Source organism: Anopheles ziemanni, chromosome 3 (assembly GCF_943734765.1).
Source record: "Anopheles ziemanni chromosome 3, idAnoZiCoDA_A2_x.2, whole genome shotgun sequence".
Taxonomy (NCBI): domain Eukaryota; kingdom Metazoa; phylum Arthropoda; class Insecta; order Diptera; family Culicidae; genus Anopheles; species Anopheles ziemanni.
Window position 1 is genome coordinate 95,187,166 of NC_080706.1, and position 27,910 is coordinate 95,215,075.

A 27,910-nucleotide genomic window follows, 5' to 3' on the forward strand; every position below is an offset into this window, starting at 1 on the left:
GAGATCGATGACACAATCGAAGCACCACGAGACTACACGTATTTTGTTTGTAAACAAATTACTTCCGTTGATCACCGTTAAACACTATTCCTCCGAGGATCAACGATCTACCAATTGTAAGATCGTGGGCGCTTCGTCTTCGAGGGAAGCAGCGTCAATGGGTGAGTGTGAAAGAAAGTGTCAATGTCAATGTCGTAGCCCTTGAATACACGGTCGTTAACGCAATCGGTGATACTCAGCTGGGGTGTGTGATATCCTGGCGTGATCGTGTGTCTATTTTTAGAACAATCGATCGACGACTAATCGTCGTCGGTGGTAAGGCGGAACCGGGTTCTCGGTATCGGTAGTGACTAGAGTGACTTTCACCGATCTGTTTGTGCCTGCACCGTTGTATCGCGCCATTTAGACAGCTGATTTTGTCACGATGGAGATGTCCATTGAGAGTTGGTTCAACCTGCACTACTACGGCTTCGGACATGACGGCGAACCGTTGAGTGATGGGGAAGAGGACGAAGAGGATTTAGAGAGTACACCGGAAGAACCGATTGAGGAGATCGATGATCGGGAGTTTCCTTTTCATGATGATGTTTTCTACATAAACCTAAAAGGCCCTCGAGTTCGCACCGGATTCGATAATCTTCCAATGGAGGTAATGCTTTAATTGTGTGACCATTCGAGTGCGTTTCCACATCTACATTTTTTTACATGCTCCTCTTTGTAGATCTTGATCAATATATTCCGCTTCCTTAACGCGGTGGATCGGGATTCGGCTGCACTCACCTGCAAGCGGTGGTTCGACGCGATGGGTTACCGGGACTTTCTCGGCGAGGTGTGCTTCCACTTCGAGGAGGTGACCATCTGCGATGCGACACCCCCGATCGAGCTGTTTCTGCGCAGCTTTCGGCACTTTTCCAACATCAAACTGACGCGCGTCACGTTCAACGGGTACTGTGAGTTCTGGGACGTGTTCGGGGACTACATTCACGAGATCACATTCTCGAACTGCCCGAATGTGACGAAGTCGAAGCTCACGATGATCCTGAAGCGGCTGCCGTTTCTTGAGTGTCTGGTGTTGGAGGAGTGCGATGAGTTGTTTAAGAGCTGGACGCCGGTCGACAAGAAGCGCATCGAGCCGACCTGTAAGAACCTTCGCAAGCTGGCCCTGCGCAAAAACAATGCCTTCACTGTCGATCACCTCGATTACCTTATCGCGATGGGGCCCAACCTGGCCGCTCTGGAGGTCTCCAAGTGCCTGAAGCAAATCGACGCTCCGACGCGAGTGAAGATTCTTACCACCATCCTGGCGATCATGCAGCGGCGCAAGAAGAAGCTAAAGTCGGTCGATTTTAGCTACACAATGTACGACGATCTGTTCCTGAAGCAGTTTGCCGAGATTGAAGATATGTCGCTCAGTCAGATTAGTTTGTCCTTCTTCGAGCGAGCTCCTATCAAGGACCCGGGAATCATCGATATCCTGCGCTGTCAGACCAACATCGTGCACCTCGATCTGTCTTCGTTTCTCAATCTCACCGACTTTGCGTTGATAGAAATCTCCAACTCGCTGCATCTACTCAGAACGCTCAAACTGAACGGATGCTGGCTGTTAACGGATTTTGGAGTCGAATCGATCTACAAGCTGGATCGCTTACGCGTGCTCGATCTCTCCGATTGCGATAAGATCAGTGATCGGGGTTTCATGAAGGCGATTGTCGATCGAAAGCGGGACTGCATGAACCAGCTGTTTCTCAGCATGCTGCCAGGATTAACGGACGGTGTCATCCTGAAGATATGTCTTACGCTTCTCAACCTCACCGTCATAGATTTCTGTGGTTCGGATTGCATGAACGACACCTCGGTGCAGTTTCTGTTTTGCTACCTCAAATGTCTTCGCATCCTGCGGTTGAATGGATGTGTTAAGGTAAGCGAGATAACTCCTAACGAAATTTTGGGAACGTAATTCTGATTGAACTGTACTCTCTTCTCTACAGATCTCCGATGCTGGGCTGACGGGGGAAAACTTGGCGGTGGCAGCAATTGAAATGTGGGATGCTCAAACAACATTCTCCATCAGCGAACTTCGGAGTCTCCAGGAGCTTCAACTGTCCGGTTGCTTCAAAGTAACGGATATCACGCTCATGCATTCATTTCGATTTCGAGAGCTGCGTGAAGTTAATCTAGCACATTGTGTACAGGTAATGGAATGATCCTCATTTGTTTCTCTCGGCTCCACTAACTCTCCGTCTCACTTGGTCGCTTTCAGATATCTGAGCAAGGAATCGAAGCTATGTCCTTAAACTGCCCCGCTTTGGAACAGGTTGATCTTAGCGATTGCTTTCACGTCAACGATCGGTGTGTCGAGTATCTCTCGAAAAATCTCTTGAGGCTCCGTCTACTAAAACTGGTCCGATTACCGTTACTCACCGGGGCTAGTGTAGACTCGCTAGTCAACAACTGTAGGGCGCTTCGCTATCTCCACATTCGTGGCTGCCACAAGCTACCGAAGGATTCCGCCCAGCGGCTGAAGAAAATTCCCACCCTGCGTAATATACCCAAATGCTAAGTGATTTGTACCGTTGTCTCGTCCCGTTGCAGTCGTTGATGTCCTTATGTGAAGATGTCCAGTTCCGTTTTGCATGTCCGTTGAAGAAGATGATTCCGCTATATATAACTTTTCAATTTGTATTTCTTATTTTTTCACAGGTTTATCGGACGGAACTCTGCAAAAAGCAGCTTAAAAGTACTCGTAAAATGATTTAAACGATCTTTAGAATTTAAAAACTGTTAAAAAATAAATGTGTTTTCCAACAACCTTCCGATAACTGCCTTATTGAATGAATAGTTAAATAGAGAAAAGTGATAAGCCATTGTGTGGTAAGTAGAACGCCCCCTCTTCGGGGAAAACGGGGCAAATTAATGCCAAGACACACACGATGGCGCAGCTGGCAGCACAACCAACATTCGACACGCGTACGGTTATATAATACGAGGATCTCGTGTTCATCGTCTTCATTTATTCATTCACTCGGGTCGTTCACTCCCGAACCGCCGCCGTCCAACATCGGAATGAAAGCGAGATCGGAAAAAGGATTTGAAAATAATATCCTCATCGTCGCGTGCGAACGGATGGTTCAGTCGATCGAAAGTTTTCCATCCGCATGCATCGTGACGCGATGGATTTCGTGTGTCCTGTGAGTGTACATTTGCCAGTGAGAGCGGCTCCCGTCTCTGTACGGCATGCTTCTGCTGTGCGGTCAAAGTCCCTCGATCAGCCACTGCCAAGTGTTGTGGAGGATCGCGGAACTGAAACGATAGCAGCGTCCTCCTCTTCATCCTCAACCACTTCCTCATCGGGCTCTGCTACTTTGAGTCAGAAAACTGAACCAAAACCCCAAGCTAAAGAAATGCGCAAACGGAACAGCATCTTCACCATGTTCCCGAGCGTGCAGTGGAAACCGACGGTGGAAGATAGCATTCAGGTGCCAGTGAAGTATTGTGACTGGATGGCTCCGTTCAACTGCGATGGGAAATTCGTCGCACGGTACGATCGTCTTCCGATGGAGCTGATACTGAAGATTTTCAAGCAAATCAACCCAAGCGATCTGCTGGCGGCGAGTGCAACCTGCCGGCGATGGCTGGAAGCGGCCCACTACTATGAACCGTTCCAGCGCCGTATGTACTTCAACTTCGATAGGATCGAGTTCACTGACGAGGACAGCCCGATCAAGTACTTCTCGAAACCGATGAGAACCTACCCCTATCTGACGTTCACGTTTGTGGAGTTTACCAAGCATAGTGACTTTTGGGTCAACAGTGGCGTGTACATTCGCGAGCTGACGCTCCGATGTTGTTTGATCCGGAAGAAGAAGTTTATCTCGATCATGAAGAACCTACCGAATCTCGTGCGGCTCGAGCTGATGCAGTGCGATGAGTTGTTCAAGCACTGGAACTTGGACTACAGCACCGACGAGCCGATGTTTCCCTTCATGCTGAACCACCTGAAGCATCTCTCGCTGGCCGCGTGTGACTACTACAATGAGTATCACTTCGAGCGCTTCATCGAAGCCGCACCGAACCTCGAGTCGATCGATGTGTCCAACTGCTTCATCAATCTGTATCTCTCCCGGCGTATGACGATGATTTCGCGCGTCCTCCGGCTGGTGAGCAAGAACCGGCACATCATGAAGGCACTCAACATCAGTGACATTCCCTGCTTCGACGACGTCGCCTGGCATCTGCTGGCGGAGATCAGTGGACTTTTCCTGACGCACTTCACCGTCACCTATAGCGATCGAATCCCGATGAAAGACCCGGGCATACTGAAGTTCTTCACCGTGCAAACGAAACTCACCCACCTTGATCTTACCTCGTCGATCGGAGTGAACGACGTATGTCTACAGCTCATCGTAGAGTCTTGTCCATTGCTGCAGGTTCTTAAGCTGCGTCGCTGCTGGTTACTGTCGGATGAAGGCGTCCAGGACTTGCACACGCTGAAGCACCTACGCGTACTGGACGTTTCGAGCTGCGAACGGATCTCTGACTACGGCATGCGTGTGGGTATCATTGGGAAGCGTCCGCGGCGGATGGATGAGATGTACTTCTCGCTGCTGTGCAACCTCAGTGACTACACCATGTACTATCTGGTGCTGATGTTTAAGAACCTCCAGGTGCTCGATCTGGACAGCAACGCGACCATCACCGACACATCGTTGCAGTATCTCTGCTGTTACTCGCAGGATTTGCGCAACCTGAACCTACAATCCTGCGCCAAGGTACGTACCCTGGATATCGGCTTCCGGTCAGCATTGTTTCTTGTTCGTAACTAACCATTCGTGCATGTTCCCTGGTTGATTGAAATGGAAAGTTTTAACGCATTATCCGTTTCGTAATGGCTGATCGTCGCCAAACCTGAAAATAACCATGCGGGGGATGGCGCCGTACGCCGGGGGGTTTGCAGCATACCGAAACCGAAAACAAATTAAAAATATTCAAACACCTCTAGCGGCTCGAGCGGGACGGCCGATGCGATCGATGCTGGCTTTTGTTGGCTTGTTGCAGTTTTTTGGCAAACGATCGAGCGAAGCGTTGGCTTCCTTGTTTGATTCGCGTGCGACTCGCCGATTGTTCATGAACACGATCGATGCCTCCGCGGCTCAGAAGTTATTTAACTCTCAGGCCGGCAAGCTCGTGGCCGTTCTATTGTCTAAAGTTTGTTATTCCGCGCTGTGTGTCTCTAGAGGAGTTAAGATAAAGGATGCGCCTGCACAGAAAACCGTTGCCCATATTTCGGCCTCAGTTTGAGCTGCTGCCGATAGAGGTAAGTTCCCGCGAATGTTGAGATTTTGGTGATATTAGCTCTAACCGGCCCTACGCTACACGATCCTCTCGTGGTAGCTTATCGTGCAGATATTCAAATACCTCACTCCAGGCGACCGGAGATCCGCGTGCTTCGTGTGCAGCCGATGGTACGAGGCGTCCAAGTATTGCCGGTTCGCCGAACAGATGGTGCTGCACCTGGTCGGGGTGGACTTTGACGACTTCAAGCCACCGGTCCAGAACCTGATCCTGGCCGATCGCACCTACCCCGTGATCAAGTTGTCCCGGGTGAAGCTGAACGTGAGCAGCAAGTTTTGGCAGAACTACGGCCCGTTCGTGCGGGAGATTACCTTCGAGAAGTGTATGATATGGCGGGAGCGTATCATTTCGCTTTTCAAGTTCATGCCCAAACTCCGGGTGGCACGGTTCGTCGAGTGCGATCTTCTGCGGGACGATCTCTTCCGGACGTGGAAGTTCTTCGACAATGGCCTCTACACGATCGATTTCCCGGGCGTCGAGAGTCTGTCGCTGGCGCGGAACAACTTTAGCCAGCTCCAGTTCGATTCCATGGTGGAAATGATGCCCAACCTGACGCGGGTTGACTTCTCCAACTGCTTCCGGCAGATGGACACCACGCGCAAGATGTTCCTGCTCGGTTGCATTCAGAAGTTTATCGTTCGCCGGCAGTACGATCTCCGCTCGGTGAACATTAGCGGTATTCCAGTGGACGATATTTTCCTACGGGGGTTGGCCGACTCAGCGGGGCTACTGCTTGATGAGCTAAGCCTAACGTACAATGAAAAAATGCCTAGCCGCGATCCCGCCATCGTCGATCTGTTCCGAAGGCAAACGAACCTACGGTTCCTGGATGTGACGAGTTCGACCGGCATCACCGATTACTGCCTCGATGTGATCGTGAAGCATATCCGCGGGTTGGAGGTGCTGAACATGACGGGCTGCTGGGGAGTGTCCGACTACGGCATCAAACAGATCTTCCGCCTACAGCATTTGGTCACGCTCAACCTCTCCAACTGCATCCGGATGTCGAAGCATGGCATTATGGACGGAGCGGCGTTCAGCAATCGGGTGATCCTGAAAGAGTTACACCTCGAGCTGCTCGACACGCTGGACGAGGAGTGTGTCGTGAAGATAGGGGCGAACTTCCCTAACCTTACCGTGCTGAACATTGGCGGTTCGTCGACGTGCATGAGCGATTGGTCAGCGCAGTACATTTTCCGCAATCTTGTCCATTTGGAGCATTTAAACATTGAACGCAGCACTAAGGTTTGTTGTAACTAAAGTTTCACTAACACGATCATGGTTTTGTACCTTTGAGATTAAAATTAGAGTGATTTTTTCATACTAGTTGTTGTTATTTTGCCAGCTCACCGACGCCGGGTTCACCGGGATCGATCTTCCGGAGAAAACTTTCTCCATCTGGGACGTGGAGGAAACGTTCGCCATCGATCGGCTGAAGAAGCTGCGCGTACTAAAGGTGTCCGGATGCTATCGGATGACCGATTTCGCGCTTCGTTACGGTTTCAAGTTTACCGAACTGAAGGAGCTCAGTCTATCACGCTGTCACCAGGTATGACCAAATCGGGTGGGACACAAACAAACAGAGGACATTTGGTCTGAAACACAATTCATCTGTTTGTTACAGATTTCGGAAGCCGGAATCGAGCGTCTTGTCGCAACGTGCCCGGCACTGGAGTACCTGGACCTGAGCGAATGTCCAAACATTAACGATAACTGCGTGAAAATGATTGCGGTACAGCTCAAACGCATCAGCACGCTGAAGTTGGCCAACTGTCCCCTGTTGACCGAGGCATGCATCAGTTTCCTGACAACGTTTTGCAAAAACTTGAAGGTTTGTAGTGAATCCTCAGTAAAAAAAATTAAAAAATATGAAAATAATCAAAGTATTTTAAAACTTTCCGCCCTTATCAACAGTATTTGTACGTCAGAGGATGCTTCAAGCTTCCACCGGACATTGCGGATCGTTTGTCGAAAATACCCACCCTTCGCCAGGTGTATAAATCATAAGCAACATCAGAAAGTAAATGGTAGTAATTTTCTTATCTTTATCAACGCTCTATTATCTATAAGCAATTAATTTTATTAAATTGAAATGTAAATATCCCAACCCTTTTTTTAATTTTACTTGAATAAAACAAAATGATTTATCTAACAAATCCATTGCGAAAGTGATTCTTTGAAAAGACGAAATGCAAATCAAAATTTCACCAACAAGAGAAAACAAGGAAAAGTTTTACAGAAACTCGTCGATCAAACACTTTCACATGCGCAATAGCGGATTGGCAAAGGGACAAGTTCTGCCAGTGTCTACCCTCGCCGTCGCAGCAACAAATCGTTCGATTACGTTGGCAAATGTGCAAGTTCTAACTGTTGCAAATTCAACTCTCCTCACCTGAACGTCGTACACGTCACTGGCTTGCCGGGCTGCTAATTATGTCATGCACAGGGTTTAGAACACCCGAACTGGTACATTTTCTGTTCGACAGTATAGTGGTTCGTATTTTTGGGAGATCGTGCATTGTACACGATTGAAATCACGATGCACTTTTTGCCGAATGGGTCGAACGAGGAGGAAATAAAGAACTCTCTGATCAGTCATTTCACTGCCAACGTTGAGAACGGTCAGATGTAACCAAGGGTTGTTCGTTCCTGTGTAAAGTGAACGTGTTTATTACAAACTGTACGATTGGGTCACTTTCGCTTCGTTTAGGTGATATTTTTAACGATCACAAGTGCGTTTCGCGATGGCTTTGGCTCGGCTAGTGGAGAGGATCGAACGAACGCTGTATACGCACTACGAGGACAACTTTGTCTACTTCTTCGAACCGAACTTTGAAGCTCTTCCTCCGGAGGTATTGTTAGATCGGTGCTAAACGTGTTCGGTGTCACCGTGGCTTGTTGTTTACAGGAGTTTTGCCAACTTTACTCACCACCACCGTCTTGCTTGCAGCTTCTCATCCATCTGTTCCGCTATCTGAACCCGAGCGATCGGAGTGTAGCATCGCTGGTTTGTCGCACCTGGTACGATGCATTTACCTACCTGGAGTTCCTGCGCTCCGTCTGTCTGCACATTCACGACGTCGAGCTGGTCGATAACGGGCATCCGCTGAAAAGCCTGCTGACTTCCTTCCGGTACTTCACGGACGTGCGCGTCACGAAGGTGGTGTTTGGGAGTAAGAGCGAGTTCTGGAGCGAGTTTGGTGAGGCGATCGAAAACCTTACGCTCGACAACTGCGTCATCTGGAAGCATAAGCTGCTGTCGATCCTAAAGTACATGCCACGACTGAGGGGTCTGTACATCAACAACTGTCCGGATCTGTTCAAGACTTGGAAGCTGTTCGAGAACGTGACCATTACGTGGAATCTGGTGCTGCCCGAGCTGAAACACCTCAATTTGGCACGGAACAATCGATTCCTGGAGTTCCATTTCGATTATCTGATGAATTTGGCGCCGAATCTCGAGTCGCTCGACGTTTCCGAGTGCTTTACCAGCATCGAGGCGCGCCAGCGTGTACTCATGCTCAATCACATCCTCGAGTTTGTGCGGACGAACCGAAACCGGCTGCGGCATCTCTTCCTTGGCGGCACGCCAATCGACAACGTGTTCCTTCGCGGACTCGCCGACGTCGCGGGACTTTCGCTGAAGAGCCTCGCGCTGATGGTGTGTGAGAAGATTCCCACCAACGAGCCGGGTATTATCGATCTGCTGCGCGTGCAAACCACCCTCACCCACCTGGACCTCTCGAAGTCGCTCGCGCTCAACGACTACGCGCTGATTCAGATCTCCAAATCGATCCCGCTGCTCGAAACGCTGATCTTGAACCGGTGCTGGATGATCACGGACTACGGTATCACCGCCATCAAGAGCCTGGTCTACCTGCGCCACATCGATCTGACGAACTGCGAACGCATCACCGACGCCGGGCTCGTGGGCGGCCTCTTCACACATAACCGCAAGGACGTGCGCAAGCTGTACCTCGGGTTGCTGACCAACATGAGCGACGCGGCGCTGACGAAGGTGTCGTTCGAGTTTTGCAACCTCGTCGTGCTCGACCTCGGCGGCTGCTCGAACAGCATCAACGACCTCTCGATACAGTACATCTTCTACCACATGACCAAGCTGCAGGAGCTCAATTTGGACTGTTGCGCAAAAGTTCGTATCACTGTCTTTACGATATTTCAAGGATAAATCGTCAAGAATGTAATACTAACTGAGTGAATCTTGTTTAAACAGGTATCCGACGCCGGCATAACAGGGGAAAACTTGGAAGAGTTTGCATTTTCCATTTGGGACATTGCGCTCACGTTCTCGATCGCCGACTTGAGCGGATTGCGCTCGCTGAAGCTCTCCGGATGTTACAAAATCACCGACACGTCCTTCGAGCGTTGCTTCCACTTCCGGGAGCTGAAGGAGCTAAGTCTGGCCCGGTTGCTGCAGATTACCGATCGGGGCATCGAGAAGCTTGCGCTGGGCTGTCCTGCCCTGGAAGTGGTCGACTTCAGCGAGTGCCGCACGATCACGGACCGGTGTATCGAGATCATCACCAAGTGTGAGCCACGGTTGACGACGCTCAAGCTCCAGAACTGCCCGCTGATCACCGATAAGGCGATCAAGTACATCGTCGAAAACTGCCACGTGCTGCGGGTGCTAAACATTCGCGGCTGCATCAAGATTTCGTCGTACGCCGAGAAGCGGCTGTCGGCCATCAAGTCACTCCGGCAGCTGTACGGAAGCACTCGGGAGGAGCTTTGAGAATCTTTCGTCCACTAGTTTAGATGTAAATAAAGGCAAGTTCATGAGTCACGAAAAATATGGGAAGACCTCAACTCATTTCCAACACGAAATTCTACTCAAGGTCGATCTCTCTCTCCTCCTCCGCAGCTTCGGCTCGAAAGTCAATCAACTTCTCTTGCGTCGTCGGAGGTCAACCGCCACCACCTTTAACCCTCTCTACGTGCACTAAGCGAAATGTCCTCATGACTCCTCAAGACAGCAAAAGCCTACCTTTGGCCATCTCCAACTCTCCCACTCATCTTTCACAGCACGATGGAATAATGATCAGTAAAGATTTTTGGTTAATTAACCGTCGCTGCTTACGTTGTGAGACATCAAAGACCACGATGCCGCCGACTTACGCGCTCGAGACTCTCGGAATGGGTTGGACCGCCTTCATTCACCCTCTCTCGATGGAACCGGATAGGGGTGGAACGAAGAGGAAAAACAGGTTGACCAGACCGGGCTGCGGCTGGCAGGACGATCGGAATCGGAAATAAGGCAACCCAAACAGAGTGGCCGTGCGCAAACATACCCTTTGGAAAAAGTGCACGCCGAGGGAAGGATTTTTGGTTAAATCCCAAGAAGCAACAGTTTTGGTGGGCCAAAAACAGGAATCGACATCAGTAAGGCATCAGATCGGTTTCGGGAGCGCGGGGCGAGTGGAGGAGAACGTACTGCCAAGTAAACATCCACCGAGACGACCTGGTACAACAGAAGAAAGAGAACCAAAAACAGAAGAGAAAGAGAACGAGAGACATAGAGAGAGAGAGAGCCAAAGGCGGCAGATACAGAAGTAAATTTATATGATTTAATAATTTTATTGCACGCATCTCCGGTGTATTTTTTGTGTTGTTTTATGGTACGGACTTGAACGGATTGGAACGCCGTGGACGTCGCTTGTCGCTTGTTGTTGGCCGGCCCGATGGGTTTTTAAACATCGACCTTTCGGGTGTGCTTCTCAGATCCTAATGCCGCCGACTACCGGTAGATACTTTTTTTTTCCACCCCACCCGGACTGTTGTATGCGTGTTGGGTGTTTTTTTTTTGTGTTCCCTGTTGTTGTTCCACTGCTCGCCAACAACTCCCGCCGGGTTTTAACCTTTTCTGTTGTTTTACCTTTTGTTGGGAACCAGGCGAAGTGCATTCTAGAGCTCGGAGCACCTTAATGCAGTAAAAAATAAACATAAAAAATGCATATCGCTAGCAAGAACTGATGCAAAAGGAGCCTGGGTTAGGAAATGAAAGTAAGGCCGATAAACTTGTTCGCTGAGGTTCTTAGGGGTTGCAAATATTTTGCCAAATGTGAAGATGTGGAATACTTTTTAAATGTTATATTTGAGTAACAAAGCTGGTTATTTGTAATAGTCGAAAATAAACCAAAAGCTAAGCTTAATTTTCTCTCGATATCACAATTCTCTTGCGCAGAAAAAGGATCTTGTGCATGAATAAAATTTAAGCTTATAAATTCGATTCTGTTATACTTGGAAACCCTATCAAAAAGGAGCTCCCCAGTGATCCAAACAAGATGACGAGGAGCCCAGTGACCTCGGTGGAAGGACCAAGGTTTACCAGAACCTGCGGGACATCGAATGCGATCGGGGATGGAGAGCTGCAACTATGGACTTAGTATCCTTGAGAACGATTGACCAGGCCATTTCAGTACAACGTGTCCAACTGTTAGCAGGCCAGGCAAGAAGAAGAAGAAGCAGAAAAGAAGAAGTTGGAAACAAAAAGGGTAACTTTTAAGGCACATCCATCCCAATACTTTGATATTCATGCCATAATTAAGTTACTTAAATAAGTACAGGGGAGATGTAACTACAATATTAGTAAACGAAAAACTATTCTTGGATTTGATGACGTCTACTTTCTTTAAAAAATAATAGTAAAAAAAAATATAATAAAACAAATCCTGAGTACAAGACTCAGTACATTTCCAAAGTCGATTAGCGTAATTGTAAAACAAATTAAAACTTTAAAATTCAAGCAAGAGCTTCCTTCATCCAGAACGAATGAGTGAATTTGTGTGAATAGGAAAATAAACTCATAGTCTCTGAAAGGAAGCGGATCAGGCGTCGATGTAAGGCATGCATTATTTACTTACATCGTGATGGCTTAGTTTTGATCGTTTCGATTTTGAACAAACACTCCATGAGGGGCTGCAAACGGGCCCCCTGATGTCTTCCATTTTTCCTGGAAGGAAGAGGCGCAGAAATCGTGACAACATCGACTTTCAAACAATGCACTCGGCAAACACAGATGTGCATAGAACAGATTTCAGGGCAGAAACCGGAGTAGCGCTCCTCGGCGGATGTGGAATCAAAACACAACCGAGCACGATGGAAGGATCCACATACACACATAGGCACAGCCACACAGATGTACACAAGTTTATGACCGTTTCAATACCCGGGACTAGGTGGTACTATTTGACCATACTCAGCGTAACGCAAACAATTAAATGACAACAAAATGGAAACGTTGCGCGACATTGAAAGCGACTTTGGACACGGACTGGCCTCCCTAAGCCCTCCGCAGTCTTCTTTCCCCTCACCATGGGAGGGGGGACTTCTGCGTTCCATTGGACGGCGTTGACGGCTCGCTTGGATAAATTCCAAGTCACGCCAAAAGCTCTCCGACGGTGGAGCATTTACGGTGTAAGCAGCAAAGATTTCTTCATTTTCTTTTTGTTCCCTCTATGTTTGTGACCTGGTGACGCTGATCCGCCCCGGGCCCCGGCCTGAAACCCCGCGCTCAGCGTCACAGATGAAGGTGGCCCTGGCTGTTTGCCGGAGCAATTAGAAGGATTGGGAAAAAACGGTATCACGACACGACACGACACGACCGGCCGGCCACAATTTCGATGGCGATCGCGCATTTCCCTCCCGGGGACTTCAAGATCAACACCGTGTGTATGCGTGTCGCGAGGGACGTTTAAATAAGATCGCTTGGAATGGCCGGAGTGGTCAAACAAAACACACCAAACGGCGGCCCCTAGATGGATGAAAAGGAGAGCAACGCTTCATCGAGGGATTTTCAAGCTGTTTGCTGTTTGAAATGAATGTTTGATTGGAAAAGTAAATCATCCCCGAGGATCGGGGTGAACAAACACTGCGCGAGAAATCAACGAAAACAACGCCAACGGGAAAGCTGGCGAAACGGCGCGAACAATCGAGGAAAATGGGAACTTTGTCATCTCTTGATCAATCTGTTGAGCAATGTTGTGTTTTTTCTTGGAAAAGTTGTTTTAAACAAAATGTGAATCATCTTTTAGATGTATTTTCGATATAAGCTTTGTGATGAAAACACCGGCGGGAATGGGTTGAGAAGCAAAAACTAGAGCAAAAACCAGAACCCCGTGAGAGTACCCGAGGGAAAACAAACCCTAATCCCTGCCGTGACCCGTGCGTACCGGTGGCCATAATGGTTTATGGTCGACCTTTTGAGGCTCGCGTCCGGTGCGCTGCTCTGTTCGCCTCTGCAAAAGGGAGGAGCTAACGTGCAGCCACCGGGTGAACCAACACGATCGTCGGCCGCCATTCGTCGCGATCGTCAAAGAGAGATGGCTGCTGACGGCTCGACACAAGGCATCTGTGCTGTTACAGCATGGACTCGGTCCAGTGGTCATGGAGTCGAGTCGAGTGGATCGAGCCGTCCGGCACGGCACACTCAGCTGTCGGCCATCATCGCGTCGACAGGGACCGGTCGGAGTCGAGTCGAGTTTGTTCGAGCTTAGGTGACTTACGCACGGCCGGTGGTACGGCGACGAACCCTCCTCCCACAAAGTGACAAATTATTTTCCGACCCCCGAACGCGCGCGGTCGGTGGCGGTGAAAACGAGGCGTTGTTGAAGGTGAATATTTTATGATCCGTCTCGATTGACCGATCGAGTGGGTTTTGGTGTTTGTGTGTGTGCGCGTGTGTGTTGTGTGTGCGACGAAGAGGGAGAAAGGGGAAGCGCAAAGGTTGGGTTCTGAGAATTAGTGCCAAAGCGTTGAGGACATTCGAAGCCGCGGCGTGTGTCAAGTGTCGAATCGAACGGTTCAGTTCTATACCCTCTGTCTTCAACCCCTGGTTAGTGGTGCAGCAGCATCGCGACAATCGCGATCAAGTGCGAGATCAGGAGACAAGGAGACACGGGGGGACCTGAGACCCGAGGTGGGCCGTGTGGGTGAAGTGTTGATTATTTATAAAACATTTGACAAACCCATACTAATTAATGAGTGTATATCCATAGTATTATTACAAAGATTATTATTAAAATTGTCCATATTTGTGGAGGTGTAGCGTTCTTCACTAGTGTGTTTTGTTTCTTTTTTTTTTTCTTGCCTACACGCGTAAAATATCGCGTGCGATTCCATTCATCACCGTTATTAGTTTTATTGTTCGAGTTCGAGTGTGATTATTTTGAGGTGATAGTTATTTTTTACCCTCCTACCGAGACGCGGCCAGCCGGACAGGTGTGTTGAATGAGGTCCTAACGAGGTGTTAGATCTGATGTGGTGAGACTACGTTCGGATAATGGATTTACAATCTTGCAAATGAAGTTATGCAGTAAAATTTCGAAAGTGCACTAACGAACGGAAAGGTTGAAGTGAGATACTGTGTACTAAACCTCCCCAGAAAGTGGCTGCGGATCATTTGCCGACGGCACTCGAGATGTCATAATTATCAAGAGCAAAGAACCCATCGCTCAAGCAGCGTACGCCAAACGACGATTAGCGGGTGCCAAACGGTTCCTAAAGAGGAGTTAATTTTCCCATTTGTCCGGGAGCTGATTAACGATAGTTCAGTCATCAGTCCTCAAGCTTCGTTCTGCAATCACCAACGCGGGAGGTGGGTGGAATTATTGAACTTTGAAATCAACATTAAAACACTAATCCGTTTGCACACGATCCGCACGGGTTGCACCGTAAGCGGGTGGTTATTACTACGCGTGGGAACGTTTACTACACACCCACCAGGGTGGGACCACCCACCGAGGGGGTAAGTGGTGGTGGGGGAAGATTTCGAACTGAATGTAAATCATGACACTATTCGATAGTTCAAACAAGAGGAGAAACTTTTGGCAACAGGTGGGAAAACAAATGTTGTGTGTATATGCAAATGGTTGGGATTGGAATTAAACAACAACAGTTGAGAATAATCGTAAGCGTAATCCAAATAGGAAAAGTTTCGATGGCAATTTCCAATTTTCACACATTAAAAGTCTTCATAAATAATTGATTTTTTTTAGAAATTACCTAGCACTAAATCAATCGAGGAAGGAACAAATATTGCCCGTTTGATTTGAATGTTGTACTTACGGTAAAACTTATTTCAAACATCAAATCACTGCCTCAGTATGTTATCTTTTGGAACGTGTCATTACACTTTAGACATATTTTAGAATTACCCTTTATCTCTGAAAATATATCTGCTTGGAAAGTAAGTCAAGATTCTATTCTGTAAATATCATTGCATTGAATGAACTCATTGCACTTTGCCTGCAGCCTACGAGTAAAATCGCATCTGATCTAAATCTTGACGCACTATTTCCTACTAAGAAAATGACGTATGCATCCCTACGTTCCGCCTCGTCCCGATCGTCCGCACTTTGGACACGTCTTTCCATTCGGGGGCCCGCATTCGGCACTCGGAATGTATAAACACCTAATTAACACATCATGACATGTAGCTTGCCACTTAGCAACACTCGAAAGTGATACAATTCAAATTACGAGTTAATTTTTTACGACAGGAGTTGAGTCGCTTCGGGGTTTTCGTGCCGCGAGCCGCCTCGCTAAGCCCTCTAACGCTGACCGGGACCATCGAGAGATTTCATTCGTTCAAGTTTTCTCGTCCATTCCTTCGTTTCTATTCGCTTTCCGAGTAGCGATACATTTATTTGACCACGTCCTCCGTGACTGCCCCATCTGGCCGGAAAAGGTGCCGCTCCGAGACGAAGTTGGCAGTGCACCCGGTGTCGAAGCCGATCGAATTAAGACAACGCAGCTTTGTGGCTCAATTCGCCAGTGACCTCTTGCGGTCAGGCCGGCAATTTTGCTGTTTCCCTCCATCCGCGGGCTCGATCGCCTCCGCCGCCGATGGATCGATGGATTATCGAGAGTGTGTCTTTACAACCATCGGAAATGTCTTAATTATTCCGGATCACCATTACGCATTCGAACGGGACGCAGCGTTTAACTCTCGGTCCGCGGTTCGGACCGACGGACATAGAAGCAAACACACAGAAGTGCCAGCGAAACAGCAAAACGATGGACTCGAGACACAGGTCCACGGCCCGTTCGATCGATCGGTGTAAAAGAATTCCCTGCCATATTACTTTATGGCACGTCGGCCCGATTCGGAACAACCACAAATGACGGCGACGGCGTTGAAGTCTCTCACTCCATCGAAGTGGCCGGGAATATGGTCTTCCCTCGGAGGGCCTCCGACGGGAGCTTGACACGGGAGCAGCATCCAATCGGGAAAAAAGTGAAGAAAAACCGATCCCATGCAATATCAATATTTTATTATTTTTATCTCTTTTATTGGAAAATATCATTTAATTTTTATCGCTTTATGGCACGGGCGTATCGGGTGGTGGTGGCGGTGGCGGTGGTGGACGCTTGTCGAATGCGTGAGCCCGCGCGAACGGCTCCAATCTCGGTCCGATGTACCGCCACGGAACCAATCCCGGTCCAGAACGGGACGCAATAATTGCCCGCCGAACCAAGAAGCACGGAAGCCCGGGAACCACAAGGTCAAGTTCGGACTGCGCGGGGTCTGCGTTTCCTGCCATATCCAGGACCGACATTTAAAGAAATGCTTCCCATAAATCGTAAGAGAATTAATATCCAAGTTTTAAAATTGAAAAGGATTTATACTTTTCTATTGCAAACAAATTGCAATCGAGTGAAAAACTTCTGCAATATGCACACGTAATTGGTCAACCTTCAACTGACTCGCGAGCACTCCACATCCTAAAGGAGTAGTTTATGACACCTCAGATTCCTCCTGCATGAGCCGTTTTCTTTTCCCTCGTCCGAAAGGAACTACCATACAGAAGCGTGTTGCTTACGGTCGGTGGCTGGGGAAAAAACAATCAAAGAACCCGCCAACCCAATGGTGACTGCAGCACGGTTTCTACACGTCGGTGTTTCGAACCCGATCGTCTCCTCTTCCTGCACCGGGCTGTAATCGGGCCGACCAAGGCACCGGGGCGCTTCCCCGGGTGCTGGTGAACATCGCCCGATGGGAGCAGGAATGGGTTTTGAACCGTTGCCGCACACATAAAGGCACCGAAAGGCCATAAAACCATGCTCGAGTGTTTTGTTGATGAATCAATTAATATTTCTCCGCTTTATGTTCCACGCCCGTCCGTTCTGTTGCTACCAGGTCCCACACGTACTGTTCGTTCCTTGGTTATCATTTGGCCACTTCACCCGGGCAGTGGTTCACATTCGGTGGTGTTAACAGTGGCTAACGGAACCGATGGAACCGTCCACCAGGGAGGAGAGGGACAATTTAATGCTCCTCCAGAAGAAAAACTCGAGAAACAAAGGAAGGAAAGAACGAAAAGTGATGAATTTGATTTTTGCCGCGGTTTCGTCGCTTGATTGCGCGCGCAACTCTTTCTAGCGGACGGTCGGACCGGAAAACCAGTAGCAAATGATCGCAGTGAACGCTTTGATTCCGCGTTCGATTTGGTAGCGAAATTCACACACAATCTTTCTTCAAACAAACCGTGGGACTTTTGGGAGTTTTTTTTCTGGGGGAGTTTCGTTTTATCCAGTCCCCTTGCATTCGCAGCTCACGCAACGCCGACGGTCCGTGAATAGACATTGATAACACTGAGGCACGCTTTTAGGAGTGATAAACGCTGCGTCAATGATTGCGTATACGGTGACGTAGCGCATTGGGGGGATCATGTGATGCCGTATCTAGAAGAGCACCAGACGGAAAGCCAACGAAACGGATGGATACCGACAGGGGTTTCGGGAGAAGTTCGATTAGGTTTGGGCCGCGCACGCGCAAATTTGTTCCCGAACCGCTCTAAACCATTTCCAAGGGCCGCCGTTGTATATGTGCTCAGCCAATTTGCGCCAACGTCACCAGGAAATCGCTAATTCGCCTATAATGGTTCCCAGCCAAAAAGGCAAATTTGTGGCCGAGCAGATAAAAGCCTGTTAGTACCGGTGCAGACCTGGCGTACTGGTTTCGGCGGGAAGGACGGGAATGACCGATGACGTCGCTGGCGTGTAAACGTCGTGTGATGTAAATTAGACGTCGATACGCACTTGCCTTTTATTCGGTTGAATGAAACAGTTCTCTTCCAACATGCCCGAGGCACATGGCATATACATTCTTGAGACATTTTTGTTGGTCGAATTTGTTGAGTTATCGATTACAATTTCAACAATCTAGTAGTCTATAGTTATCTAGTAGACTGTGCTGAAGATGCAGCAAGGATTTATTCTTAAGCTGGATTTAAACGTTACATATTAATCTGTGCAGATCTTTGACGTCTACAGATTTCCTTTGTTCTCTCGTACCCATCGTCTGTCAAACATCCCTCGAGATATCCCGAATATCTCGGGGATGTTGGAAATAGCTAAGGAAAGGCTGTAGACGTCAAACATCTGTGCAGATTAATATGTAACGTCTACGGCTTGCTTTAAGCAAGCCGTAGACGTTAAGCTGGCTGTAGACGTCACATATTAATCTGTGCAGATCTTTGACGTCTACAGATTTCCTTTGTTCTCTCGTACCCATCGTCTGTCAAACATCCCTCGAGATATCCCGAATATCTCGAGGGATGTTGGAAAGAGCTAAGGAAAGGCTGTAGACGTCAAACATCTGTGCAGATTAATATGTAACGTCTACAGCCAGCTTTACATATTAATCTGCACAGATGTTTGACGTCTACAGCCTTTCCTTAGCTCTTTCCAACATCCCTCGAGATATTCGGGATATCTCGAGGGATGTTTGACAGACGATGGGTACGAGAGAACAAAGGAAATCTGTAGACGTCAAAGATCTGCACAGATTAATATGTGACGTCTACAGCCAGCTTTAGTCTCAACAGACTCGTCTGTAATCTGTTTAGTCTAGTTAATCTAGTTAGTCTAGTCTATGGTCTTCTTTCTCAACTTCTAAAACGCATCCTACGCGTTTACGATACCCATGACCTCACCATGGGTAAAGAAGATCAAAATGGCTGCTCTTTCCCGCGGCCATATTCCAGATCATGACTTCCTTTTTTGTGACATCCACCATCTTTCGGGTGATTCAATGCAGTCGATCGTTTGTTGCTTTGTTTTCTCCCTAACAACATTACCTTTCGGTTTTGCTGGGTTGATTTATTTGTAATGTCTGTGCCATGCGATGGCACTAGTTTGCTTCTTGGCTCGTTTGTTCAACCGGGGCTCATTTATATTTCCTTTTTATTTTGTTCCGTGTCCGTTTCCCTGGCTTCGATTTGCTCATTTCGATTCCAACGGAAAGTCCAAAAGACGTTCGATCGCATCGTTTCGACCGGCGATACGCACACAATCCCAATCTGTGCGTCGCCACACCGTGCCTACATTACTTTACGATTTGTTTGCGCTCGCCCGGATCGGCTGTTTGAACAAGCGATCGGTTTTCCATAAACGTTTCAGGTTGAATCCGTTGGTGGCCGCATGGGTTTTTTTTCTCCCCTCACTCGGTTTCTCCCTTGCCCCAAGACGAGCCCGGCTTCGTACCGACTTTCGAGAAGGCGTAGCAAACCGCACCGGACTGCGCTGGAATTTGATGACGACAAATTTAATGTTGCCATGGAGTGTTTTCTCGATCCTGTTTGACCATCGAAAACTGTTTGTTTTATAAGAGCTTACGTTTCGGACTGAAATAGCTGAGGAACCGTGGACTCTCCCAAGCCGTTTGGAGGTTCACCAAAGCAATCACAATCAGATGTTTGAATCTCATCACGGGAGGGGCATCCATGATGGCACTTTCCAATTGGGAAAAGATTTCTCCAGGTGCAGGCACACCAACCTCGCAGGTGCTCGCATTCCAGCGTATCTGAAACCCTTTCTGCGCGTTGTCCCCCGTCTTGCCTTAATTTTCCTTTAGTTCCCCCTTTTTTTCTCTCCGATAACCAATGAACGCATGAGCGACCGACTGTCCAGCCATTTTGTCTAATTTTGTTTGTTTTACCACACCGCACGATCGTGCCTTCCATTTCACAGGGGTCTGCACAGGTTCGGATGCGTTCGGTCGAGGAGATGGCAACGTCACACATACTGTCCGCCATTGATCCAGTTATAACTGGCTCGGCAAACACACCGCCCAACGGTGGTGGAGGGCAGGGCGGCGGAATGAACGGCGGTGACGCGGGACCCGGGTCCAACGGAGGGATGGGTAGCAACGGCGGGCCGGTTGGGGGGAGCATGCTCCAGTCCGGCGGATCGACGGCCATCGGACGTGCCAACGGGGATCGCAATCTCTCCGTCACCCTGGACGATCGTGAGCTGTGGTTGCGCTTTCAAAATCTTACCAACGAGATGATCGTCACTAAGAACGGCAGGTGAGGATTGTACTGATTCTAATAATAGTATTCTACTCGTTATGCAACTAAATAAAAATCTAAATTGAGTTAATATGAACCCAACCTTCGTATAACTTCGATATCCCTCGACGAGATCGAATCCTCAGCAAAAGGTAAAGAAGACGCAAACTTGCCGATCGTTCCATTATCATTTCCAATTATCATTATATCTTAGTTCAATTCTAGAGTGAAGCGGATTCAGCTGATTGAATCAAGAAAATAGAAGTTTTAGTTAATCGAGAAATGAGTTAGGTGATGGAAGACATTTGTAGAGCATAGTTTCCACGCTGTTTAGGACATTACGCAATGCTGTTTAAACCTGGCATTAGGATTTCAATTTTATCATGACATATTCTCACTATAATGCAGTGGCGGATTTAACGGTGCGCGGACTGAGCAAGGGGCCCCGAAACTTCAAGTGGCCTAATTCTCAAAATTTATTCATAAACAAATATTCTATAGAATAACAGATTTTAATATGGTAAAATTTTACAATAAAGGGTAATCCATAACGAAATATATAATCCGGTATATAATCAGGGTTAAAGAGTAACAGGAGATCTTCTTCTTCTTCAATGGCCCGCTCGCAGTTGAGCACGTCGTGCTGACATGGCCTGGTCACCAATCGTTCTCCAGGTAGCTCGGTCCATGGCTGCAGCCCTCCAACCCCGGTCGCATCCGATGTCTCGCAGGTTCTGCTCCACTTGGTCCATCCACCGAGCTCGCTGAGCTCCTCGTCGTCTCGTGCCGGGCGGGTCGCTGGTGAGCACCTTCTTGGTGGGGCATGAGTCCGGCATCCTCATGACATGCCCCAACCAACGAATCCTGCCGGCCTTCGCCACCGTCAGGATGTCCGGCTCGCCATACAGCTCAGCTAGCTCGTGGTTCATCCTTCTCCTCCACACGCCCTGCTCATACACGCCGCCAAAGATAGACCGGAGCACGCGCCGCTCGAAGACTGCGAGAGCGTTAGCGTCCTCCGTGAGCAGAGTCCAAGATTCATGCCCATAAAGGACGACCGGTCTAATCAGCGTGCGGTATATGGCACACTTAGTGCGTGGGAGAAGCCATCTGGACCTCAGGAGTTTGTGGAGCCCATAGTAGGCACGATTCCCCTGAACAATGCGCCTCCGGATTTCGCAGCTTACGTTGTTGTCCGGAGTTACGACAGTGCCAAGGTAGCAAAACTCCTCTACTACCTCGAGTTCGTCGCCGTCTACTGATACACTGCTCCCCAGCCTGGCTCTGTCACTGTCAGAGCCTCCGACGAGCAGGTACTTTGTTTTCGTCGCATTGATCATCAATCCAATCCTTGCGGCCTCGCGTTTCAATCGGGTGTACGCCTCGCACACCGTCCTTGTGTTCCGCCCGATGATGTCGATGTCATCCGCGAAGCCGAGGAATTGGAGAGAGCGGGTGAAAATCGTGCCACGGATGTCGAAGCCCGCGCTCCTCATGACACCTTCCAGAGCGATGTTGAATAGAAGGCAGGAGAGTCCATCACCTTGCCTCAGACCCCGATGAGATTCGAACGGATCCGACAGCATGTTCGAAATCCTCACCTTACACTGCACCCCCTCCATTGTGGCCTCTAGCAGTCGAACCAACTTCTCGGGGAAGCTGTACTGCCGCATGGTCTTCCATAGCTCCTTCCTATCTATGGTATCGTAGGCCGCCTTGAAGTCGATGAAGAGGTGGTGCGTCGGGATCTGGTGCTCCCGGCACTTCTGGAGGATCTGCCGTAGAGTGAAGATCTGGTCGGTGGTGGATTTGCCTCCAACAAACCCAGCTTGGTAGCTTCCGACGAAATCTGTAGCAAGGGGCGCGAGTCTGCAGAAGAGTATCTGGGATAGGATTTTGTAGGCGGCATTGAGGACTGTGATGGCTCGAAAGTTGGCACAGTCCATTCTGTCACCCTTCTTGTACACTGGGTGGATGACACCCAGCTTCCAGTCATCCGGTATCCTTTCCTGTTCCCAGATTTTCACAATTAGCTGGTGCATACTGACGGCAAGCTCTACCGAACCCATCTTGAATAGTTCTGCCACCAGCCCATCGCTGCCAGCTGCTTTGTTCTGTTTCAGCTGCTTGATGGCACTAGTGACTTCGTCCAAGGATGGTGGGAGCACATCGTCATCTACCTCCTGGCTAATGTGATGCTCAATTCTGCCTGCGCCGCTGCTGGACTCCCCTAATTCCGCTCCGTTCAGGTGTCCGTTGAAGTAGCACTTCCACCTTTCGATCACCTCTCGCTCGTCCGTAAGAATGTTGCCCTCCTCGTCACGACACATTGCGACGTTTGGCGTGTAGCCGCCTCGTGTCTTCTTCAACATCCTGTAGAACTGGCGAGTTTCCCCCGACTGAGTTAGCTGCTGCATCAGTTGTTCATCCGACTCCTCGAAGCGGCGCTTCTTGCTCTCGAAGAGCCGGGTTTGCTGTGTCCTCAGTCGTTTGTAGTGTTCCACGTTCTGACGGGTTTCGCGCTGCAGCATTCGGGCGCGCGCTGCGTTCTTCTCGGATAGTGCCCGCCTGCACTCGTCATCGAACCACTCTTTCCTCTGGTTACGTGGCTTATGGCCCAGTGTCTGCTCGGCTGTGCTGCTGATGACTCGCTCCATCATACGCCAGTGGTCATCGAGGGACATCGTGGCGGTCGCGTTGTTGTCCGGTAGCGCTTCCCCAAGCGCTGACGCGTAGCCCTCGGCAACAGCAGGTGTTCGCAGCCGATCCGTGTTTAGGCGTGGGGTAGGCCGGTGACGCAGTGTGTTGACAGCGCAGAGCTTCTGCCGTAGCTTCACCATAACCAGGAAGTGGTCCGAGTCGACGTTTGCGCCCCTGTACGTACGTACGTCGATGATGTCCGAGAAGTGCCTTCCGTCTATGAGAACGTGGTCTATTTGGGAATATGTCTGCTGTGGTGATCTCCAGGTGTAGCTGAAACGAGGTTTGTGCTGGAAGAAGGTGCTACGGATGTTCATGTGCCTCGAGGATGCGAAGTTGATGAGCCGGAGGCCGTTGTCGTTGGTTAGCTGGTGGACGCTAAAGCTACCAATCGTAGGTTTATAGGCCTCCTCTCGCCCGACCTGAGCATTTAGATCTCCGATGACTATCTTCACATCATGTTGTGGGCAGCGGTCGTACTCCCTTTCCAGCTGCGTATAAAACGCGTCTTTGTCGTCATCGCTGCTCCCAAGGTGCGGGCTGTGCACATTTATAATGCTCAGGTTGAAGAAGCGTCCACGTATCCTCAACCTGCACATCCTGTCGTTGATCGGCCACCATCCGATCACACGCTTCCTCATAGCACCCATAACAAGGAACGCCGTACCGAGCTCGTGCTTATCTCCACCACTCTGGTAGATCATGCAATCGCTGCGGTAGCGGCGCTCCGAAACTCCCTTCCAGCGAACCTCTTGAAGTGCTACTATCTCGAAGCCGCGGGCTCTCACTTCCTCTGTGAGTATTCTGGTACTCCCGGGTGATGTAAGAGACCTGCAGTTCCATGTACCGAGCTTCCAATCATAGTCCTTCTTCCGTTGCGAGGGTCGGGCATGATTGGTCCAAATCGGTTTTTCTTCGTAGTGACTTTTCGTTGCGGTTATACAGGGGGTGGCTTGCAAGGCCTCTCCCCCCGCCTCCTATCTCGTCGGTGGAACAACGCATCCTAGCTGTTTTACGTCCCGTAGGATGCCAGGACAGGGTGTACAGCCGCCCCTAACATGGGGAACAGACGCTGGTTCGAGCCGCTCCTAACATGGAGAACAGACGCTCGGGGATGAACTACTAGCAAGTAGCAGTCCATTCCCCCTCTCAATTCAGCCTTGCCGCCCATCCGCCCAAGGGGGTGGGTTTCCCCGTGTACCCAAGCTTGGATATTTAGGCGACAAGTTACCGTTCTGTACGTCGCGGACGTATTGAGTAGGAGTTGGGGAGGAGAGCCTATAGTAGCCTTCAGGAGGCGTCGGATCCAACCCTTTACAGAAACAGGAGATACATGTTTTATAATTTATCAATTGGAAACAAGCATGTATTTGCATGAAAACAACAAGATTTTTCAAAATATCAAGCATAGGATTAAAATAATGCGATGAATTAATAAAACATTTTCAAAGAAAGCAATGCGTTTTTGACATATCCCGTTTGACATTATAATTATATCATCTGTCCTTGTACAACGAGGTACGTGTTTAAAATAATATTTCCTACGGATTTTCGGCTCTAGCTATTGAATAAGAATTGTTAAACTAGATTTATAAAATCAAACTTCGAGAGGTCAGACAGAAAACTTATTGATTGTTGAATAAAAGTAATATCTCACATTGATTTTGTTGAAATGAATATAAACAAGATGAAAATTTGTAATTTTTTACGGTCCCGTTTATTTTACCGCTTAGGGCCCCCATGAGTGTAAATCTGCCACTGCTATAATGGCATTTTAATTTTATTACAAGAAGAAAAACTATTCAGATATGAGAACATATGACAGAACAGAACAGATATGAATCCATAGAACTCTGCACTTGATTTAAGTTATTTTGGATTATTCTTAGGAAAGTTGTTTTAACTTTCTAGTAAATCTTTTTCCTTTTCTACACCAGACGCATGTTCCCGGTGGTGAAGGTGACCGCAACCGGACTCGACCCGACGGCAATGTACACGGTGCTGCTGGAATTTTCCCAAGTCGACTCGCATCGCTGGAAGTACGTCAACGGCGAATGGGTGAGTGTTCGTCAATCCCGTCAGTCCCGACGGCACAGAAGGGCTAGCTTTTTAGCTAGAAATCCCACATCCGGACACCGCTGGTGCGTTGGCAATGATTAGACAAACACGATTCCGAATACGGGCTTTGATTGCATTCGCGCTGTTGTCTGTGCCCGCTATTGATACGGTAAACATCTACTCGCGGGACGGCGTCCGGCAGCCCTGAGGATGGGTGCATCATCTGCATCAACCGTTGCGAGTGCATCACGGACCATCGGAAGCGAAACGTTCCTAGTTTACCGCACAAAGGCCGCACACTTGGGCGCAGACTAGCAGCGAACTAGGCAAAGACTAAATAGCGCTTGTTTATTCCGTAACAAACTATTTACATTACGCTAATTAATGCACGGGAACAACAAAACCCCTCCCTTGGCGGTGCTAATGAGAATGGAAAACTCGGCCCGATGGCCGTTGCAAGGTTTCGCTTGTTGCTTCGTCCTTTCGCCAGCCCTCCGCAAATTGCAATGTTTCAACGTGGCTGTAACGCGCTGGCCCTTCTTTTTTTTCTTCTCCTGCTTGTAGGTAGCAGGAGGTAAGGCGGAAGCACCCCCACCGAACCCCGTGTATGTGCACCCGGAGTCACCCAACTTTGGCCAGCACTGGATGAAGGAGCCGATCTCGTTCGCCAAGGTGAAGCTGACGAACAAAACCAACGGCAACGGGCAGATCATGCTGAACTCGCTGCACAAGTACGAACCACGGGTGCATCTGGTGCAGGTGGTGTCGGACGGACGGGATCAGCGGAACGTTCACACGTACCCGTTCCCAGAGACGCAGTTCATCGCGGTAACGGCGTACCAGAACGAGGAGGTCACCTCGCTCAAGATCAAGTACAATCCGTTCGCGAAGGCCTTCCTGGATGCCAAGGAGCGGCCCGACTCGGTGTACTCCCGTGAGAGCTCCACCTACGGGTGGCTCAACTTTCATCCGTCCTACGCGACGGCCCAGTCTCCGCTGCAGGCGCAGGTGGACCGATCGTACCAACATTCACATCCCGTACCGAGAACGAACCGTGTGACTCCCTACACGACTCAGCGTTCGCGGAACACCAGTGGGAGTTCCTCGCCGCAGCACGGTAGCTCCTACCTACCACTCGATTCCGTCTCGACGCCCGTCTTTTCGTCGTATCCTTCGACCTGGCAGACGCAGACCACATCCAGTGGGCCCTACTGGAGCAACCCATCGGTGGGGACGGTGCAATCTGGTGTCAATCCCGGGAGTCCTAACTCAGTGGCGCCTAACATTTCTCCTACGCCTTCAAATGGCTCGCCGTCCTACGCAACATCCTCGCCAACGTACCCGACCAGTCATCCGGCGTTGACTCCACAGCATCCTCAGTATGTGCCGGTATCCGGTGCTCAGATGGAAGGAGTCTATCAACCGGCAGGGTCTCCTCAGCAAGTCTATACACCTTCGAGTCATCAGGTAAGACTTACGATTGACTTCCACGGTCTTGTGGATCTGTCTTCATATATCGGATTTCACTCCTTTCCAGATCTATCATCCTACACCGACGCAGGTATCACCGAATCACCAACTGTATGGGAACGTGCTGAATGCCCCTTCCATCACCAACCTAGGCTACTCCACCTCGTGGCATGCCGCTAGCGACTTTAGTGTCTACCAAAGCACTTACCACTACCCGACGGCCGAGTACATTCCCATGATAGGAGAGATCAAGTGAGTAACTCCACCACTTCAGACCATGGGTTGTTGTTTATGATCTGATTCGCTTACCTTTGGTTTCGCTAGCACGTACAATCATCCGTCTGATATAACCGAGCTGACGTCGGTTGGAGCATCGCATCGTCACATGGAACCCACAGGAACTGCGTCTTCACTCCAGTACCATACGCATCACCATAGCCATCACTTGAGCGAAGGATCATCGCTGATGCCATCCCATCACCAGCACGGCCAGGGAGTTGGCCAGTGCAGCGAAAATCAAAGTCCAGAACCAGCGCCAGGAACGGTCGTTTCGTCCGCCCTCAACTCGGTCGCCTCGTCACCGAACACCGCTGGGGCTAATCAACTCTCGCAAAGCCCTGGGCGGACGTCTCTAAACCCCGTCGGCAGTGCGTGGACTCCACTAACTCCACCGCAGACCACCAGCATTTGAGAAAGCAAAGATACTGAAGAGAAAACAGTATTAAAACATAGTTAAGGGTATGACACGTAACATTCCACGAAGATTAAACAGGGATGTACCGAACCAAGCAAGCATCGACCTGCTGCCGGGTTTTATGATCGCGATCGGTACGACAGTGAGGCATGGTGTACACTCTTTTGAAACTTGAGCTATTTGTTATTTCAAAGGCGATCAAAAGTACTTGTAGTAAGTAGCAACAAATGTTTTAAACTAATTTTAAATAAGATAGAATACAAAATATAAACATGTAAAAATAATTGGAGTTTTTTTATTTGTATCCAGCGTTCCTATGAGAGCG

General features: G+C 49.2%; 5 protein-coding genes across 5 annotated transcripts; all 5 read left to right on the forward strand.

Annotated features, from left to right (window-relative positions):
• The first annotated feature begins 424 nt into the window (after nucleotides 1–424).
• Nucleotides 425–2,560, forward strand: LOC131288968 (F-box/LRR-repeat protein 2-like). The gene is made up of 4 exons (XM_058318153.1): nucleotides 425–649; nucleotides 722–1,918; nucleotides 1,989–2,192; nucleotides 2,261–2,560. Exons 1-4 carry the CDS (start codon nucleotides 425–427, stop codon nucleotides 2,558–2,560), a joined length of 1,926 nt encoding a protein of 641 aa, XP_058174136.1.
• Nucleotides 2,561–3,170: 610 nt separating this feature from the next.
• Nucleotides 3,171–4,823, forward strand: LOC131285918 (F-box/LRR-repeat protein 7-like). The gene has a single exon (XM_058314771.1). The coding sequence runs from the start codon at nucleotides 3,171–3,173 to the stop codon at nucleotides 4,821–4,823; it is 1,653 nt and encodes a 550-aa protein (XP_058170754.1).
• A 428-nt stretch (nucleotides 4,824–5,251) lies between these two features.
• On the forward strand, nucleotides 5,252–7,359 carry LOC131285919 (F-box and leucine-rich repeat protein 13-like). The gene is made up of 5 exons (XM_058314772.1): nucleotides 5,252–5,314; nucleotides 5,392–6,597; nucleotides 6,698–6,901; nucleotides 6,977–7,183; nucleotides 7,267–7,359. Exons 1-5 carry the CDS (start codon nucleotides 5,252–5,254, stop codon nucleotides 7,357–7,359), a joined length of 1,773 nt encoding a protein of 590 aa, XP_058170755.1.
• Nucleotides 7,360–8,096: 737 nt separating this feature from the next.
• LOC131288826 (F-box and leucine-rich repeat protein 13-like) lies at nucleotides 8,097–10,105 on the forward strand. Its single transcript, XM_058318003.1, has 3 exons — nucleotides 8,097–8,204; nucleotides 8,303–9,505; nucleotides 9,587–10,105. The coding sequence occupies exons 1-3, from the start codon at nucleotides 8,097–8,099 to the stop codon at nucleotides 10,103–10,105; spliced, it is 1,830 nt and encodes a 609-aa protein (XP_058173986.1).
• A 10,256-nt stretch (nucleotides 10,106–20,361) lies between these two features.
• On the forward strand, nucleotides 20,362–27,582 carry LOC131288189 (T-related protein). Its single transcript, XM_058317302.1, has 5 exons — nucleotides 20,362–20,681; nucleotides 25,301–25,421; nucleotides 25,986–26,888; nucleotides 26,959–27,143; nucleotides 27,216–27,582. The coding sequence occupies exons 1-5, from the start codon at nucleotides 20,362–20,364 to the stop codon at nucleotides 27,580–27,582; spliced, it is 1,896 nt and encodes a 631-aa protein (XP_058173285.1).
• The last annotated feature ends 328 nt before the right edge of the window (nucleotides 27,583–27,910 follow it).